Here is an 18,901-nt window from a genome sequence, read left to right on the forward strand (position 1 = left end):
AAGTATCCATAGGATGAAGGGATTGAGAGCAGCCTTGCAGAGAACTTTGTGGTGCTGCTGGGTGAGAGACTGGACACAAGCTGTCAGTGTGCTCTCACAGCCCAGAGAGCCAAACGTGTCGTGAGCTGCATCCAAAGCAGAGTGGGCAGCTGGGCCAGGGAGGGGATTCTGCCCCTCTGCTGTGCTCAGAGCCCACCTGCAGGGCTGCATCAGCTCTGAAGTCTTCGGAACAGCAAAGGTGTGGACCTGTTGGAGTGGGTCTAGGAGAGGGCCACAAAAATGATCAGAGGAATGGAAGGTCTTTCCTGTGAAGACAGGCTGAGAGAATTAAGTTGTTCATCCTGGAGAAGGAAGGCTCCAAGGTGACCTTTTTGCAGCCTTTTAGTACTTAAAAGCAGCTTATAAGAAAGATGATGATGAACTTTTTAGCAGGGCCTGTTACAATAGGACAAGGGTAATGGTTTTAAACTAAAGGAGGGCAGATTCAGACTAGATAGATATAAGGATGACTTTTTTTCACAGTGGAGGTGGTGAAACACTGAAACAGGTTGCTCAGAGATGGTAGATGCCCCATCACTAGAAAGATTCAGGGTAATGTTGGATGGGACTCTGAGCAACTTGATCTAGATGAAGATCCCCAGCTCATTGTAATGGCGTTGTACTAGATGACTTCTCAAGGTTTCTTCCAATCCAAACTATTCTATAATTCTATGAAAGATTTATTTCAGCAGGATTGTCATACAGCTTTGGCTTGGTAAGGGGAATACAGATAACAGTGGCAATAGAAAAACATAGCAGGCAGTTAGGAGCAGGGTTCTGCCTCATGTTGGCTGTGGCAGTACTTCCCAGCATGTCCTTGCAGGGCAAGGATGGCTGAGGCACTGGGCTGCCACAACACACACGACAAAAAGGCCTGGGGAGCCAAAGTGACTCTAACCTGGCAGCAAAGAGCTCATGGCTGCAGCACCTGGCATAGGGGAGGCAGCCTGAGTATGCAAAAGGAGGAGAGTGAGTTCAGACCATCCCACAGCTGGTCTCCTTTGCTTTTAGATCTTTGGCATGCAGGGTTGCTGGGATGGGCGTAGGTCAATGGAAAACAGAGTCAAAGTTGTAATGGGGCTGGGCTGAGAGGGAAGGATGGAGCAGGGTGCTGGAGTCAAGGGCCATGGTGCACAACAGGAATAGAGTCCAGCAGCCAGTGCTGCTGCACTTGTAGGCAGTCAGAGCTCCTGCCTATTGAAAGGACAGCAAGACAAGAAGGTGGGAGGCAATGCAGGGAATTTGCAAGAGAGCTTTTCCAGAGGCTCTGATTAATTGTTTGGCATCAAAACCAATTTAAGCAATCTCTGCCCCAGGCATAACAAAGGAGAAATCTCTGGGTGGGGAACAGCAGCAGGGATGGGCAGAGACAGTTGAGCCAGCTGCCATCAGAGAAAACTGGCTGAACTACCATGGGAGGATGGTGGTGCCCGTAGAGTATAACCCAGTCATCAGTAGGTGAGAGAGTCAGAGGGTTGGGGAGACCCTTTCCCAGAGGGATGGCTGCAGGGCAGGAGCAAGGGCAAGCACAGAGAATGTCTAGGCGCAGGCGTGCTTTGCAGTTTGGAGCAGCCCCAGCCAGCCTCAGGCAGTAGGGTAAGGCACAGGAAGTGGAAACTAAGAAAAGCACCTAAGCTTTTCCCTGCAGACAGGGTTAACTGTGACCCTATTAAACACAGCTGCCTCCTCTACTGAGGCCACAAAATACAGCAGGCAGGGGGAAGGTGACTTGGAGAAACAAGTCACTAAAGCTGTCATTTCATCATGGTGCCATCTACTAGGAATAATTTAAAGAGAGCACTGAAACTGTCAGGGACTTTACCTTGGCAGTAAGAGAAATTAGGGATGTTTCAGAGGAGAGTGTTCATAATGGGGACTGTACATAGAATGAGAAGAAATATTTCAGCCAAACACATCAGTCACAACTGGTCTTGCCTGCTGAGACGATCAATAGCTTTAGTGCTAGTGAAGCCTTGGATCAGCTCTGGCTCTTTGATTTACAGCTGCCCTTGGTGCAGATTCGACAGGGACCGGCACATTTGTTCCCAACCCATCTGGCTGCCAGGACACCACAGCAACAGGGCAGTGTTGCCAGACTGCACCTTACCAGGTCCTGCTACCACGCAGGAAATGTCCAGCCAACCCAAATCCATTTACAGCATGGCCACACACAGACTTGTGCTGGCCTACAAAGGACTGCAGACAACCAATTTCTTCATTGAAACTTTGCCCACTTACCCAGGATGAAAAGAATGAACAGGAATGGAACTGACATTTTAGAAAAAACTAACTGCTGGAATATAACTCACTGTCTGAAAATTGTGAGCGGGAAAAGAAAAACCACAGAGAGAGCTATCATCGTATCCCCATTTGGGGTTTTGTAGGCCTGCATTTTATCACAGACCAAGAAAAACTACCCCTCCTCCATTTGAGGAAAACATATCTACCTCAAGGTGCTTCACAGTTTTATTGGCATGCAGCATAGGGCTATTTCAAATAAGACACAGGTAAGACACAGTCAAGCATAATTATTAACTGATCTCCATTCATATTGACAATATGGTATGTGATCCACAGATGTCCCAGATGAAAGTCAAGTCTCAAGTTGTTCCATGAAGCACAGTCCTGAAAGAGAAGTAGGTGTATCTTCACACTCTGGAACCACCACTCTGCTTGTGCACCTGGGCAGCCTGGGGAGTGATCCAGCAAGGTACAGCCTGAGCACCCACCTTCCTGACCCTAAGGGATCAGCTTCCCTAAATCTGCAGAGAGAATAATATACACTAGTATACTATAGTTGTGTATACCTTTTCCTCAAGCTTGCTGGTAAATACATTCAGAAGACTAGCAGCAATTTCTTTTCACAACAGTGATTAAAAAAGAAAATGTGCTGTGAAGGCAGGAAAGATCAGGAGTTTGCCAGTGGAAGAGAACAGATAAATGGCAGGGCTCAGCTCAGGCCCTCATGCAGGGACAGAGCTGACTCTAGGTATTTTCTCTCTCCTGTTGCTTGTGCCTGCTCCCTGTTAGGGTTTTACTAGTCATAAATAAAACAACCAACCCACTGAAGCCCTCTTACAGCATGGATACCTGGGCCCTCCTTCAGGATGCACACAGAGCTGTGCTAGCACTGTAAGAAGTGTGATACAACATGAGGAAAAGGGGACAGTGCAATATCTGCTCCTAAGGATACCTGCTCTTGGTTCTCCACCTTGGAAGAGTAGTTCCATTATAGAAAAATAGTGAGGCCAATCCATTTGTAAAATGACAACAAACATACCAACCCCAAAACTTAGTTCTACCAAGGTCAGTGTATCCATGGTGGTAAGTGGCCCAAAACAGGAAGCACACAAGACAATACAGCTGTTTTGCATTGCACCCACCTCTGACTTTCAGGTTCCCCTGCTTTCACAAGCACACCTCTCCCACAGCCACATACTGCCATGCACTCAGAGTTTCCTGTGTATCTCCATTAGAGTATGGACAACAGAATAAGGGCATTAGTGCCCTGGATGGGAATGAGAGGTGCCTAGGGGTTATGTGCACTTTGGATGTAGAGTCTCTACTTGAAAAAGTTTTTTTTTAAATTCCTACTTAAAATATTGCCTAGCATTCACACATAGACTCTCACTTCACTAAGAAAGGTTAAAGTGTTTGCCTTTTATTCAGAAGACTCGCTTCATTTCCAGGAATACTTTCCCATGTCCTTGAAACCAGACAGACTCTAGTCTCATAACAGCACCATCAGTCTACTACAAAAAAGCAAACAAATCAAAACCAAAAAAGTTCCATGATGTGATACAGTATAAAGAAACAGCTAATACATTAGAGAAAAAAACATCTACATAAACTTATGTAAGTTGCTATAAAACTGACAGTATGCAATTAAGAGATTGGTACAATTACCAGGTCTGCTAGGTGTTTAAACAAGTCTACATAGGCTGTAACTATATTCCTGTGCTGTTTTCAGGCAGGAGTTTGCACTGAGAATCTAGGTACCTCAATTGTACACACTGGTGGGCTTTCATACAATTCCCCCTACAGCCAGCAGTGTGTATGCAAGCATCTCAAGCTACCTGCCCAGACTCAAGCAGCACTTGCAAAGCTGTGAAAGTGCATGTAGCCTATTGCTGTCTCCTCCCTATGAATATGGTATTACAGGGTTCATCTGCATATGCCTGATTAAGAAATAAAACACAGTCAGTTGTGTACTATAACACCTTAAGTAACATGGAATCTTAGATTTTAGAAAAATATTTTAATCATCAGTTCACAAGTAAAAACTACCACTATTACAAAACATCTTGTAATACTAGAATACCTAGCTTGGAAAGAGTTTTGTTCTTATTGCTGTTGCATTTAGCTTTCAGGAGCTGTGTCAGCATGAAGGTAGCAGTGGGCTTCCCACTTGTCATAGTCAGCTTGTAAGGGTACTCACAGGAAAGTGTATCTTCCTATTTAACCCTCATGCAATTTTCACATGTTTAGGCTGCCCTGACTTTTCCCAGACGTGTACCTACTCGACATCTGACACTATGCATCAAAACCTCAACCAACCTTGTTTCATATGACAAATTTCATTTGCAGCCTTTAAATAAAACATTCACTCCAAAAAGAGTGAACATCAGCACTGGCATCACCTTAGCTACTTGTAAACCCTATAACTGTGTTCTGGCAGCTATCAGATATTAACTCGTTCATTTCATTTTGTTTGGTTTCTTCCTTATTCTCATTGTTGGGCTGCTGTTTTGAATTTCCAGCGTTTTTAGACCTTCTGAGGAAAAACTTTGCCAGTAAGTAACATAATTCAGCCACATTTAAAAGAATGCAAATGCTGGACACAGCAATCATGAAAATAGTGAACACGGTCTTTTCAGTAGGTCGGGAAACAAAGCAGTCTACAGTGTTGGGGCAGGGCCAGGCATTACACTTCATTAAGCGAGGCATTCGGAACCCATCGTACATGAAATAAAACGCGTACATGAAGACGGCTTCAAAGACCAGTCTGAAAAAGATGCTGCTGGTGTACGTCCACCACAAGGAGCCCTCAATACGAAACCTCTGTTTCCTAATTTCTTCAATGTCCTTGAATTCACATTTCTGGTCTCCTTTTCTGAACTGCCTTTTCTTCTCATGCCTCCTGTAAGCCACGTGCATGGCCACCAGCAGCGCAGGTGTGGAGACAAAGATCAGCTGCAGGGCCCAGAGTCTGATGTGAGAGATGGGGAAAAAGTGATCATAGCAAACATTTCTGCAGCCAGGCTGAAGCGTGTTGCAGACAAAGTCATCTTGTTCATCTCCCCAGACTCTCTCTGCAGCCACAACCAGGATCATGATACGGAAGATGAAGAGGACTGTGAGCCATATCTTCCCGATACTGGTGGAGTGCTTATTTACACCTCCCAAAATGGTATGCAGAGCTCCCCAATCCATTGTCTTGTTTCAATCCTCTGACCTAAGACAAGACAAATAAATAAAACTAAGATTAATCAAGACAGGAAACGAATACCAGCAAGCATGTGGTTTAAAATAAAGGCAATATCATAATTGCAGCACATTCACCGGCTGTGGTAACGCTTTGTTGACGCAGTGGGCTTACCTACAACTAATCACACATGATAACCTAATCACATATCAGCAGGTAGTATTTCATACTGGATTACACACATGGCACCACATTCGACTCCTAGGTGTATTTGCCAATGCCACATTAAGTAAGAAAGACAGATGGGAAAATGATGAACACAGCCTTCAATGAAAATATACAACTTCTAATAGCTTGAAAACAGTAATAAAATGATAGAAGATATCAGCCAAAAGTAAGGTAGATGTTATGTTAAAAAAAGTAACATGTTAGACAGACAGAATTCCTATACAAATCAAAGCCAATTAGTTTATCCTTATCTTTAGAGTGTAAATAATGACTTAAGTACATGCCCGCAATAAAGACAGGCCTTGAGCAACTACTGTGGATGCTCTGCACCTTCCCTGAGAATGTCTAGATAACCTGCATTCACCAGTTTAAAGAGTGTGACAGCATTCTTAGTCAAAGCAAACCCCACACCAGCTTGAAGCAATGAAGGTAAATCTTGGTCATTACCCATCTCGAGCTGGACTTTTAAAAATCAATGCTTAAGATTCATACCAAAATCTCTTTTCTTTGCACTAACTACAAAAAGGGCCTAGGGTAAGTGGATAAGGACTCCTCCCTTGTGAATGCATGTCAGGTTGGAGTTTTCTTCATAACACAGACTTCATTAGTCCTAGATTAGGGGAGATATTTCAGAGGCTGGGAGTGTGCTATAGTCAACATTTGAGGAGTTCAGACAGGCCAGCAGTAGCTCAGAGATTTTTTTCAACTTTTTCAATAGTTTCCAGTAGGTGAGTTTCAAAGTAGTATGACTGTAATGAATTAAGGATTTCATCTTTTGGTCTCCTCAGGAACACCACAATTATCTGAGTTTTTGCAGCTTCCACAAACAGCTTTTCACAGAGAGCATTCAGAGGCATTCCAGCCCATCTTCCCACACTCCTCCACTTCAGATGGATTTACAGAAAATTAGTTTGCAAACTACTGTGTATTCAAGAAACTGGCACTTTTGCCTATCAGCCAGGACCCTGTAAGAGTGCTTACAGATCTCTCGATTCTGAAATTGCTCATGAAGGTTTTTGTTTCACAACTTCATTAACTTGTTTCTATCTCAGAGCACATATTTCCTTGGCATTTACAGCACAAGGCACCAATAAGCAAAATCATCTTTTCAAAGTTGCTTTAAAGAGCAGCTACTGGCAAAAAGGTCATCATATCAATCACAGGATTTTCCTGACTCTGAGCTGGATCACACCACATGAGGAAGAACATGATGACACTATTTTGTAGCTGTCTTCCACGTCACACTCCCATTCTGAGTAATGTCAAAAACCTTCCTGGTTTACAGTGAGATACATATAATCAGTAGGCCACATGCATTAACTGAGTATCAATCAAAGTACACAACAGCTCAGAGATAATGAGGACACTTAATTGTTACGCAACACAATGGTATCTTTTCCTTGAGTTACTGGGATTTAAATGTAATCTCCCTTCACTAGTTCCATAAACCAGATCCTGCTGGTTGACTGTGTGGGGCTATACTCCAGGAGGTGAAAACCAAGGGGGAGATCCAAGATCTCCAGATTGGAGAGAACTTTTCCTGAGCCTCCTTCAGGATGCACAATCTATATGGGCTATTTCCTCTTTATGTGACTGAAACCACACAGAAACAGATTTACCTTGCTATGCTCCTACGTTATTTTTTCCAAGAAGAAAGATTATTTTTTAATTAGCAAACAGTTACAGAGAGTCTCTAGGGTTAACCCTATGAAGACACAGGAAAGGTCCTTAATACTAGAGATCCTTACTAAGCATATCAGCTGGATTTTTAACTGTTCCACCCCTTTTCTGTCATCTGATTGATGAAAATTCTTTCAGAATTTTCCTTTGTAATTAATGCATTGTTAAACAGAGGGACAGTTACAATTTTTAGTGTTCTCTGCTACTATTACACACATATGGCAATTACAGTACTTATAAAATGACACCACAACTAAGTACTATGATTAGAAATACTTATGAACATTTGAAAATAAATCCTGTAGAAGACTGGCACCAGGCAAACAGTGTTATTACACACATTATCCATCTATCCTGTAACGCCATCACAGTCCTTACTTTCTTCTCAGTCATTCCATCTTCTTCTCCTTGCCTGTCAACCATCTTTAGAGTGAAAAGGCTGTGAAGTGAAACCTATGTTCTGCTCCTCATAAGCCCTGTTTCTTAGCTTCACATCTCGCTGCACACCAGCAGTGCTGCCATTTTGTTATAACTTAACAGGGATTTGTTTCCTCCTCCTCTGCAGAAGGAGATTCAAAGTACAAGTTCCCCAGTGTGTAGTTAGCTCAAGAAACTTCCCTAGTTCTGTTTTCTGCTAAGGTCACACTACAGCTCATCTCCTGTGACTTTGTGGAGGTGCATTATAAAGCAGGCAACTTGTCCATAAGTTCTTCCCAGGACTAGTATGTTTTGGTTGGTTTGGTTTTTTAAACCTAATCCATTTCATCAATCTGCTTAACAGTACAGACCCACAGATCATCTGAAAAGGACAGCTACATTAAAAAAAAACACCCAACCAAAACAAACAAAAAAACCCTCAAAACCAAAAAACCCCCAAAAAACCAACAACAACAAAAACCCCAGGCTACAAATTGCAAAGCATGGGTAAGAATGAGCAGTTAGTGGGAAAGAGGCATTGGCAGCACTCCTCTTCATCTGACTTGCTCCATATTCTCTGAGAGTATATTGTGCTTGTTAAGCCAAAAATCTGTGCTTCAATTCTAGCAAAGACATGTCTGTGTCTGGATCAAGAAAGAAGAAAAAGAGCCATCACACTGTGAAGAGGCAGTCTTTTGTCCAGAGTCTCCTGGTTACATCTCCTCTTCTTTCCAAAAAAGCTTTCCTACCTGCCCAAACACTCCTCCCTTCACCCTTCCCACACACCTTACCAAATCTTCCAGCTGTCTCTCCAGCTCCTCCTGCCACCATCCACTGGTTCTTCCCACTGCTTGCTGAGCAAGTGACCAACCTTTGCCCCTTCTTGCTCACAGCCTCTCAGGCTTGTTTTGACATTGGTGGAGAGTCATATGACTGGTGGTCTACTACAGAGTGCTACAGGCACTGACCACATACCAGTGAAGTCTCACTATCTTCTCCCTGAAAGATTGTAGTGCCATATCCAGGCAGCCTGAATGACATCCAAATACTCTGGCCACAGTGTTTCCTGCTAGCTGGCTTTAAACAGTTCCCCTCAATGCAACTTAAGAGGATCCAGTAAAGGCAATTCAGACACTGCCAAAGTGTCCTCCCCTCTCCAACAAACAGACACAGTGATCCAAGCAGAATTTAAGTTAGCCAAGTATGGCCCTTCACACTACTGAAGCCACTAGTGCAGATCATGCCAGCTAAACACCTCATCAGGGCTACCTGTACTGATGTGATGGCTCATTTACTTTTTACTCACTCAAAAGCTAGAACCTTGATCATAGGCTTGATCATCTTTCAAATACTTGCTTTCTTTTTCACTAGCAAGTAAAATATTAACTGTCTTGCAGACCAAAGGAGAAAAAAACAGGAAAATGACATCCCTTTAATGGGTTGGTAAGTCCTATTTTAATAGGACCAGTCCAGATACTATTCTATTTCTATATGAGCAAATCCTGCCAAATACTTGCAGAAAGAATAGTATGTAGACAGCCAAGGACTTACCTAGTTTGCTGGTACATTAAAGACAAGAAAGCTTAGGTGAACTTTGGGGAAAAAACAGAAAGTAGGAATGAGGATAGGGATTGGTTCTAAAGGAAGAAACTGGGAAGAACAGAAGACAGCTGAAATTAGCAAGGTTGAGTAATGAAGCACTTAGAATAATTCCTAACAGGGGAGTGCATTAAATATTAAATTCTCCTTCACAAAAATTGCACCTGGGCATGAAAATAAGCTTTTCCAAGTCTCCACATAGATATCTGTTCTACCACCAGCAGCACCTTCTGTTTCATTCAACAATTAGAGGACCACAGTGGGATATGGTTGTTACAGTTAACAGTTTAAAACAATCATAAAAGATCACCATGCTTGACTGAAAAGTTAAGTTACAAAGGAACCAGTTCTGTATGATCACACAACATAGCCACATAAGCAGGTGTTTCATTTGGGGTTTGGTTTTTTTGTTTTTGATTTGTGGGTTTTTCCCCCCACCCCAGTAAGCTAAACAGCAGAAAGAGAAGAACTACAGCTTAATGCCTTCTGTAGTTCTACAGCTCATGGGCAGTATTTTGAGCTCTGTGCTGCCATGGCTATACTGCCTTCTACTTTAAAGCCAGCTCCCGTAAGCCTCCATTAAACTGCAATCACAGCACGGTGCACACACCCAGTGAAAATCCCTGCAATTCACAACACCGAGGACAATCATCACCGAGCTCCCTGTTTACGAGTACAGCTGGCTTGTTAACAGACACCATTTTCCTTTGTTAAAGACTGTTATACTGGAAATTCATTACTCAGTGGCTAAATCCACAGCTGGACTACAGCGAAGGTGTAAAAGCAACAGAAGATGTTTCTCTATCACATGCATATATGGTGCTTGTGCTATAGAATATTATTGAGCAAGAAAATAAAGTAGTCACAAGCAAGTATTACAGTATCTGCTTATGCTACAGGAACTTCTAGGAGTCCTATTCAAGAAGAGGTCCACAGACCCCTAATTTATGCACAAATTCAGACTATGATTATACCCTTATCTTCAGTTTGGATATCAATTTATTTACTGTACTGGAATTACACAGAAATGTAGAGGGTATTCACAATGACTCCACTTCCATCAAAATTTTAGTGTACAGTGTACCAGAAGTTACCAGTTTGGGGTGACTTTCCACCACTTTCAGCACGGCCTCCAGATACTGATAAAAGATCAGCAGACTGCCAAGAAAAGTTACTTTATCCCAGGTAGGAATGTGTTAACCAAGATAATCTTTAAGCCAAAAAGAACTGGTCTCAAGTATCCCTGCTTCCCCCCCAGCTGGGGACAAAGGCGAACTCACATTCCTAAGAGAAGCAGTTTAATGCAGAACTGTTGCCACAGAAAAACTTCAGAACATCTAAACTAACAGATGTAAAATCATTACAAAAATTATTTTATAACCCAACTTTGCACAAGAAGTACTGCTGCATGTTGAGGTCCAACATGCATTCAAACGTGCCTCTGAGACAACTTTCCCTTCAGGTGTTGATCTCAACAGCTGCACTGGAGCAGGGGCTCACAGGGGGAGGTGATAACCAGCACCAAGGTGTCCTAGAGCTGCATAATGCTGTGTCATTACTCAGATTTGAAGCACACACTAGTCTGGGTTTCGGCAGTTTTGCACCAGCATGCCTCCACCCTGCCAACCTGGCATCTAGTTTACAGCAAGCACTTAATTGCCAGTGTGTAGATTTTGTTATTCCTATTGCTGAGCTAGTTTTGGTGCTGTACTACCAGAACAGCAGCACTGTCAAGGCTGAAGCAAGAAAGCTTCTAATAAATACAGATTAGCATCTTCCAAAAGACAGCATCCTTTCATTTCACCAAGAAAGGTGGGTACACAGGCTACAGCAACCACTTGCTAACTTGCTCAGACTTCCTACCTAATTTCAGTCTGCCCCACGCCTCAGTTTCCCAGACATTAAACTAGAGATAACAAAAATCTCACCATCTCACAGGGCTGTCCTCCTGAAATGCTCCACTGCAATTACAAGCTTCACAGGCTCAAAGGACCAAGACAGATAAGTAACAGTTCAAAGCTGGAAGCACCAAGCTTGAATTCAATCATCCAGGATATTTCTGACATCTGAAAAAGATTGGAGCTCCCTACATTGCTATAGCTTTAATACAGAGTTCAAAATGCAAGAAGACAAAGCTTTGAATTTAGATCTTGGAAACTAAAATCCTCTAATAGGTAGCCTTCCAGCTATTTTAATTTTACAGCAGTATATTAAAAACTTCAAGGAGTATGCAGCTGGAAGACTAGAATATCAACAATGCTTTCCTAAAAAGCTGAAAGGGATCAAAGGAGCAGCCTAACAATCACAAAAGCCTGTGCAATTCTCTCTAGTAGCTCTTAAACTTTGTTCTGAACACCTATCTCCAGATCAGAGTGGAAACTGGAGAGAAGATCAACAATAGAGGGATTACAGTATATCTGATTTGACACAAGAACAGGCAAAGACTAACCAGGAACAGGAAACCTCTGACAGTTGCAGGTCTGAACACTGCAAGCATTGTTCTTTCCTTCTACTCAAGTTTACGAAAACAGGAGGCATTCTTTGTTCTAATTAAACCCAGCAAGAAATCCAGAAAAACCCAACAGATTAGGACCCAATTTATATGCAGTTAAATGTTATTAAAAAATTATGCTACTTAAATATCAAGAGCATTTAAGGGTTCAGTTTCTGCCCACAATGACACCCTTATGACTGTCCCATATTCATGTCCTCACATAAGTTTTAAGTCATTTTTCAAGGATGCTTGGAAACACTCATACCTATTTCACCAGCCTGCAAGTGGAACTGGAGATTGCAATCCTCCAGAACATCTCTGCAAAAAATTCATTCCACTCGTGCAAACCAGAAAATCAGAGGTCACACTTGAAGGCATAACAAGACAGCACAAGTCCTACTGGAGTTTAGCCTGTCTCAGCCATTTTCCCCTGTAAGCCTTTCCTTCAAAGTGTGCTTAAAGCTTCTTACTTTGGAAGAAAGCTGAATTCCCGAGGACTAGGTCTCCACTGATACAAGTGTCCTATTTCCTATATATCTTAAAGAAAGCTTTAGAGATACTGCACCCCACTTCTGGTCATCAAAATAACTTTTCAATGTTACTTTTTCTTTTCAGCCTGTTACCTAATTCCTATTTCCATCCCCCTACACCTAGCCAGATGTCTACATTCCCTCTACAAGTCTCTCCTTTCCTCTAAAATTAACAAGCTTCTGTCTTCTTTCACACACAACTTAAACTCATAAACACTAACATTTTACAGTGCACTGTAGCTTTCCTTGAGCATGTATTTTGTTATTTCATTCATCAAGAGTAAAGTCCAAAGTAACTATTTCCTTTTTAAAACTCTATCACAGGAAGAAATGCAGGTGTATGATAAGGAATAGAATTAGATTCATTTATCAACTAACAGAGGATGTGCTTCTCTTTTTCTGCATTCCTGCTGTTTTGACAGCATGTTATCTCACCCCATATATCATCACTTCAAGCTTTTCCTTACACAAACTGGTATTTAGCCAGGTAAGAGTCACAGTTTTCCTTCCAGATACTTCATCAGTCATCATTAAGTGACAATTAAAATCAGCAAGGAAGAGAACAAGGGAAAACATCAAAAGAAAAAAACAGCTTCAACCCATGCTCCTATTTCACAAAGTGTGTGGGACCACTGATTTACCGGGAAGTGTTCACAATAATCAACTTGTAAGAGCATCTTCTTTGCTCCCAAGTACCCATGGAGGTTATGCAGTGATCGTGACAAACTTGCACATATAACTCAAAGTGCTGTTATTTTTCCAGCTACTAAGCCTGCTAGACATTTTTCAATGTACAATTACTTTTTTTGCACAAAATAAATGAGGCTGCCCAAATAATCTACCTGGACTGCACACCAAGAGATGCAAAACAGCAACACTATCAGAGGCCTAGCTTCAGCACATTGAGAGAACTGGTCCTGTCAGGACAAAATCAATTTCTCCAGAGAAGTATGCTAATTCGTGGGGTTTCACAGTCCCATTTTTAAGTTCTGAGATATGTAATCCTACATATACATACATAATCCTACAATTATGAGACTGATAGTTCTGGGAATTGTGCGACATCTCCTACAAACACCAACACATGCAGTACGGATATAACCTCATAGCTCTGGAAATGAGCTGAAAAGCCTGCCTGGTAAACTTACACTACAATGCCTAGATGACACGGAGATACCACCTTCTTCCAGGCTGAGGCTTGTCTCACCATTGCCTTGCTCTTTAAGGCAGGTCAAACCCAATCACACACACACACATCCTCCTGCCTACTGTCTTTTCTCTGGGGCTCCTCAAAGGATGCATCTGGCAAGCAGGGTTTCCAGGCTAAGCAGTGGAGGCCAAGAAACGTTAAGAATTACATAACTCCTTTAAAAAAAAATTAAGGATGAAAATATATTTAATTCTGCTTTTGACTCAGTGTACACACATACACTGGTGGTGATCCCAAACCAAATCTGGAACCAAACCCTCAGTATTTCATACAGGATGCAGCCACTGATCATGAAAGCTATAAAACCTGGATTTAAAAGAGCATTCTTAAAACAAAAGGCCACTTCCTTCCTGCAACCCTCTGTCGTCTTCAGAATATTTTCAGGCTACATGGTGAGAACTAATGGGATACAAGACAAGGAAATAATTTCCTCTGTTGAGAACAGGGGAGAGATTCTTCAACGTGAGAGACTGTGAAAGTAACACCCAATCTAGGAAAGCCCGATGACGGAAAAGCCAGTCATGCCCAAAACATGCCCAGCTCCCAGCTAGTGCCAGGCACTAAGCAAGCACTCCTGCCCTTACTCCAGCCCGTCCTTCGGGTTTTATTTAAAGCTGTAAGTACTCATTCTTTGTGCGATCTTATCCAGCCCCGATACTCAGAAATACATTTATTTCTGACTCACACCTCATTTCCTACTCCCCCTGTAATTCTAAGGAATGTTTCCAGCGTGCGATCAGACACTCACAGGACCTGTCAGTTTTACTGATGCAAGCTGTTTACCTTCCCGCAGCTCTCTTAACATCTGTAGGCGTGTCGCAAATTACCTGTAATTGCAGGAACCTTGATTTTGCTTGGTGTCGCAGCTGGTCGGACGCACTTCACATAACGCGCTCACACAGAGCTGCTGGGAGGTGAATAAAGATTTCGCCCTAAGTTAAACGCGTAACCATCAGAGACAGGAGCATGCCCCGCCAAAACTGCTCGCGGGCTTCGAGCACTCCCCGTCATGCTCAGGCTGGGGACGGGAAGCGGAGAGCGCCCATGCCGAGCAGGGGAAATCCTGCCGGGGCAGGGTGGGCAGCGCACACGGCGGCTCCGCGCCCGGCCCCGCTCCCTCCCCGGCGGGCAGCGCCACCGGAGCTCCCAGCGGCGCCGCCGCGGCCCCGGCCCCGCAACAAGTGCGGCCTCAGCTGCCCGCTGGGAGCTGCCCCGCCGCGCCCCTTCCGTCCTTCCCCTCACCTGCCTCAGCGGCCCCGCTGCTGAGGGGCGCTCACCCCGCCGGGAGCTCCCGGCGCCGCGGCCGGGCTGCGCCGATCAACGTGGCTCCGCCGGTGGCTGCGGAGCGGGCGGCCCCGGCCTCGCCGCCCCGGAGCTTTAAGGTCCCTCCCCGCTCACCTGCCGCCGCTGTTAGCCCGCCCCTCGCCCGCCCCGCCCGCGCCCCGCCCGCGCCCCGCTCCTCCGGCCGACCGGCCGCGGAGGCGGCAGCGGTGGGAAGCCGGGGCGGGGCCCGGGGCCCATCCCTGCCGCTGTGCCCCGCTGAGGGGGCTGCGCCCAGCGGGGCTTCCAAGGTGAGGAGCTAAGAGCCAAAATAAGGGATGGGAAGGGCTTGTGTCCGCCCCAGGGCCGCTTCCTGCCGCGGAAGGGCTGGTCTGGGGTGGCAGGGGGAGACCCCGAGGGGAAGGGAGATCAAGGTAACAGCAGATACTTGGGAGGTTTTCAGGGGAAACGCATATCTGTTTAAGATAACAGGGTCGTGTTTCCATCTTGAGGAATCCAGGTAGTCAGAAGGGCCTTGGGACAGAAAAAAGCTGGGTCTTTTCTCCTGGAAATCATTAAAAGAGCTACTGGCCAAACACAGAGGGAAGAGCCAGTCGTTTCTGGCATTTTGAGGTTTGTTTTCCGAGTGCGATTGAAATGCTAGAGCAGTGCCCTGCAGACTCGCAGGCTTTCACGGAGATGTGTGTGTTTGCCAGTGCAAAGACCTATTTTGGAGAGTTTTCTGTTTCCAAGGAATACAGTTGCTGAGGAAACAACTCACTTCAGGTTCAAAAATCCCTGCCCAAAACTATGTACCCTGTCTTGCAGACAGGCACATCAAATTAAGTAAATAGTTTGTAAACCTCTTAACTAAATTTCCAAAGAAAATGTACACCACAACTGGACAAACAGGACATTTGCTCAGACTTCAGGTGAAAAACTCTTGTGTTTGTGCGTGTTTGGAGTATAAGGACCCTATGATAAATTATTTCCAACAAAGTTCTACTGCCTTGTCTTTCCACCTTCTAGAATACAAGTAATCCCTGGGGAAATCTTTAGCAAAAATCAGTTACTTACTTTTTATTTCACATTCAGGAAGAAGAGGTAGGAATTTCTCTCACAAACAATCTAATGCTTGAAAGATAAGAAATCGTCATCAGCTGTGCTTTAAACATTACCCTGTGTCTCTGTGCTGCTCATCTTTCCTCCCACCCTTTCTTACTCTTGCAGTTAGATCCATAGAACCTATACATTAGGACCATAGGAAAATTCGGGTTGGAAGAGATTTGAGGAGGCTTGTAATCCAACCTACTGGGCAAAGCTGGATCAGCTCTGGGACCATTCATTAGTTATACCCCATCCAGGGGGAACCCAGGGAAACTGGGTCACTGCAGCAGCTGTAGGACCAGGCCCAAGGTGTATGATGTGATGCTGAGCTAGACATGCAATAAATATCTGAGGGCTGAGTTTACCTGTGCTTGCTCACTTCTGTGGGAGTTCAGTGTGTTCAGATGACGTTCAAGGTCCATGAATATGGCGTGTGTGAGGAAGGGAGGTGCCTCTGGGCCCAGTCATGCATCTGCACTTTGCAAAAGGGAAAGCTCATCTCCTAATAGAAGAAAAGCTTTAGAAGAGACATCTGGAACTCATGTGTTGTTCTCTCTCCAGTCACCTTCCAGCTTGATTCAGTGACCTTGAAAAAGTGAAATGTGTCCTTTTAAGGTGTGAAATACTTTAAACATTGGTTATGTCTGCTGGAGCAGAGGATTTTAAGTTTTGTGCTGTCCTTGCTAGGCTATGTTTGCCACCAAAAAGAGGTTTGGTGATTTTTTTTTTCCCCCTATTGTGAAAATAGAAATCAGAAATGTAAGTCTTATGAGGAGTAGCTTGAGGGAGATGGGGGTGTTTAGCTTGGAGAACAGGAGGCTCCCAGGAGAGCGTTTTGCTCTGTACAACTGCCTGAAGGGAGGTTGTTGTGATGCGGGGTGTCTTCTCCCAGACTCCAATGACAGGAGAAGAGGACACAGCTTCAAGCTGCACCAGGAGATAGTGAGGTTGGGCATCAGGAAGAATTTATTCACTGCAAAGGTGGCCAGACATTGGAAGAGGCTGCCCAGGGTGGTGGTGTAGTCACCACCCCTGGAAGTGTTCAAGAAGTGGCTGGACATGGCACTTAGTTCAGTTGACACGGTGTTGATCAAAGGTTGAACTCGATGATCTTGAAGGTCTTTTCCATGAAAAGCTAGTGGAAACAAGGCCCCATGGGTCTCACAGTTGCCTAAAGGCAGGTAAGCCTAAAGGACATAAGTCATGGGCAGTGTGGAGCTCTCGGAGCTGCCTCATCTCAGCTCTTCACTGCACTGCCTCCAGGAGTGTCACAGTTGGAGGCCAACACCTGGTGTTGCTCCCAAGGCAGAAACACCCAGTTTGACAGCAAAGAAAAGTCTTAAATGATATTCTGCATTTCCAAAATTAGATAGTATCAAACTATCTATTCCCTAGACAGTGGGGAGCACCAGGTGAATGAGTGACAGGCAGAAATAGACCAGGTTCTCCTCTACTGGGTAATTCTTTCATCTCTCATTTGTTGAATGATATTTCTGTTACCCAGTAGCACCAGCACTCTCTTTGATTATGAATGATGACTCAAGGGACACTAGAAAAAAAAAGGAATGGGACATGTGTAAGTGCTGGAAATTTAAGGACTGGAAGTCCTAGTCTGAATCACAGTGTTTCATCTTTATTTATAAGGGTAAAAGGGCATATATTTAGTAATATATGCCACTTAGTAAACAGAGTTAAATTGTACTTATTCCTTTACATATGAGGAATCTTTTATTTAGCTAACATATAAAAATATAGTGAATTATTTAGCTAGCATATAAAAATTCCTGTTTGATAAAACTGTGAAATAAATACATCTGAATTGATTGCTTGGAATTATGACAGCCCCTTCTCCTGCAGTGCACTATAATACAGATTTTCTTTATTGACATGATTTTAAGATAAAAAGTGATAAGAAGGGAATGGATAAACATAAACCCCACCCATTACTGACAAATAAAGAGGAAAATGAAGTTCAGAAATTTTGTGTCACTAGATGTCTCACAAGATAATGCAGTTTGAAAATAATTTTTTTTGAAAATAGATTTGTCACAACATCCTATTGACCAAAAGTAGCTTTAGATATAAAGCCCAAATTTAGGATAAGATCAGCCTCTTTGATAGTGCATGTTATTGTCTAGAAAGTCATCATCACAGTCAAGGTCATAATCACAATCACTGACTGTCCTGTAGAGCATTTAAATTTTGCTTTTTGAAATATTGACATGAGTCAAGTTTTTCTTCTGAGCACTAATAAACTAGATTCTGAAACTACTAGAACTGTTGGCTGAAATTTCAACCTGATTTTTATGTACTTCATTAGACTGAAGATTTGTATAAGAACAAGTCCAACTGCTCAGTCTTAATATTATTCAGAAAGGATAAAAGAGGAGGAAAAAACCCAAACCCCCAGGAAGTTTCTTTTCCATTTTTCCATGGCAGACGGCTGCTCAAACACTGTGGTGCAGACTGGAAGCAGGAGGTTTTTCTTCTTGAAAATTTCTGTTTCCTTTCCAAACCTTCACATCTCTAATTAGACTCTTTTTGCCTTCTGACTATTTAGCAGTTCAAAGCAGGGAAAAGAAGATTATGTCCAGTCCTTCAGTGTGAAACTATTGTTCCACTGTGTTTCAAAGTTCACGCTGTCCTGTGGCACATTTATTAGGAGACAACAGGGATGCATATAATGATAATATATACTAAGTCTTGGACCAAGCCCATCTTTGTTGTGTGCTGCTCAGAAAGCTGTTCTTCTTCAGATTTTATTTTCAGTTTAATTTGCTGGTCAGCATTCTACACGGCAAATCCTGGGCAAATCCCAGGACCTCATTTAGCCAGGAAAAACACCTGAAGAGTCATTTCCTTTTCAATATAATTACTTTAATGACAATGTGTGATATGATAAAGGCTGCCCA

At 43.5% G+C, this 18,901-nt stretch overlaps 1 protein-coding gene across 3 annotated transcripts; it reads right to left on the reverse strand.

Annotated features, from left to right (window-relative positions):
* Window positions 1-2,700: 2,700 nt before the first annotated feature.
* On the reverse strand, window positions 2,701-15,022 carry LOC131572013 (gap junction beta-6 protein). Of its 3 annotated transcripts, none has more exons than XM_058824863.1 (3): window positions 14,865-15,022; window positions 14,450-14,526; window positions 2,701-5,494 (listed from the first exon to the last, which is right to left on the reverse strand). In XM_058824863.1, the coding sequence occupies exon 3, from the start codon at window positions 5,470-5,472 to the stop codon at window positions 4,681-4,683; it is 792 nt and encodes a 263-aa protein (XP_058680846.1). In that variant the 5' UTR covers window positions 5,473-5,494; window positions 14,450-14,526; window positions 14,865-15,022; the 3' UTR covers window positions 2,701-4,680. The 3 variants fall into 3 exon arrangements, with proteins under 3 accessions (XP_058680846.1, XP_058680845.1, XP_058680847.1); XM_058824862.1 differs by having other exon boundaries at window positions 14,450-14,529; window positions 14,865-15,020; XM_058824864.1 differs by lacking the exons at window positions 14,450-14,526; window positions 14,865-15,022 and adding an exon at window positions 11,317-11,454.
* Between the last annotated feature and the right edge of the window lie 3,879 nt (window positions 15,023-18,901).

The sequence above is a fragment of the Ammospiza caudacuta genome, chromosome 2, assembly GCF_027887145.1.
Source record: "Ammospiza caudacuta isolate bAmmCau1 chromosome 2, bAmmCau1.pri, whole genome shotgun sequence".
Lineage (NCBI taxonomy): Eukaryota > Metazoa > Chordata > Aves > Passeriformes > Passerellidae > Ammospiza > Ammospiza caudacuta.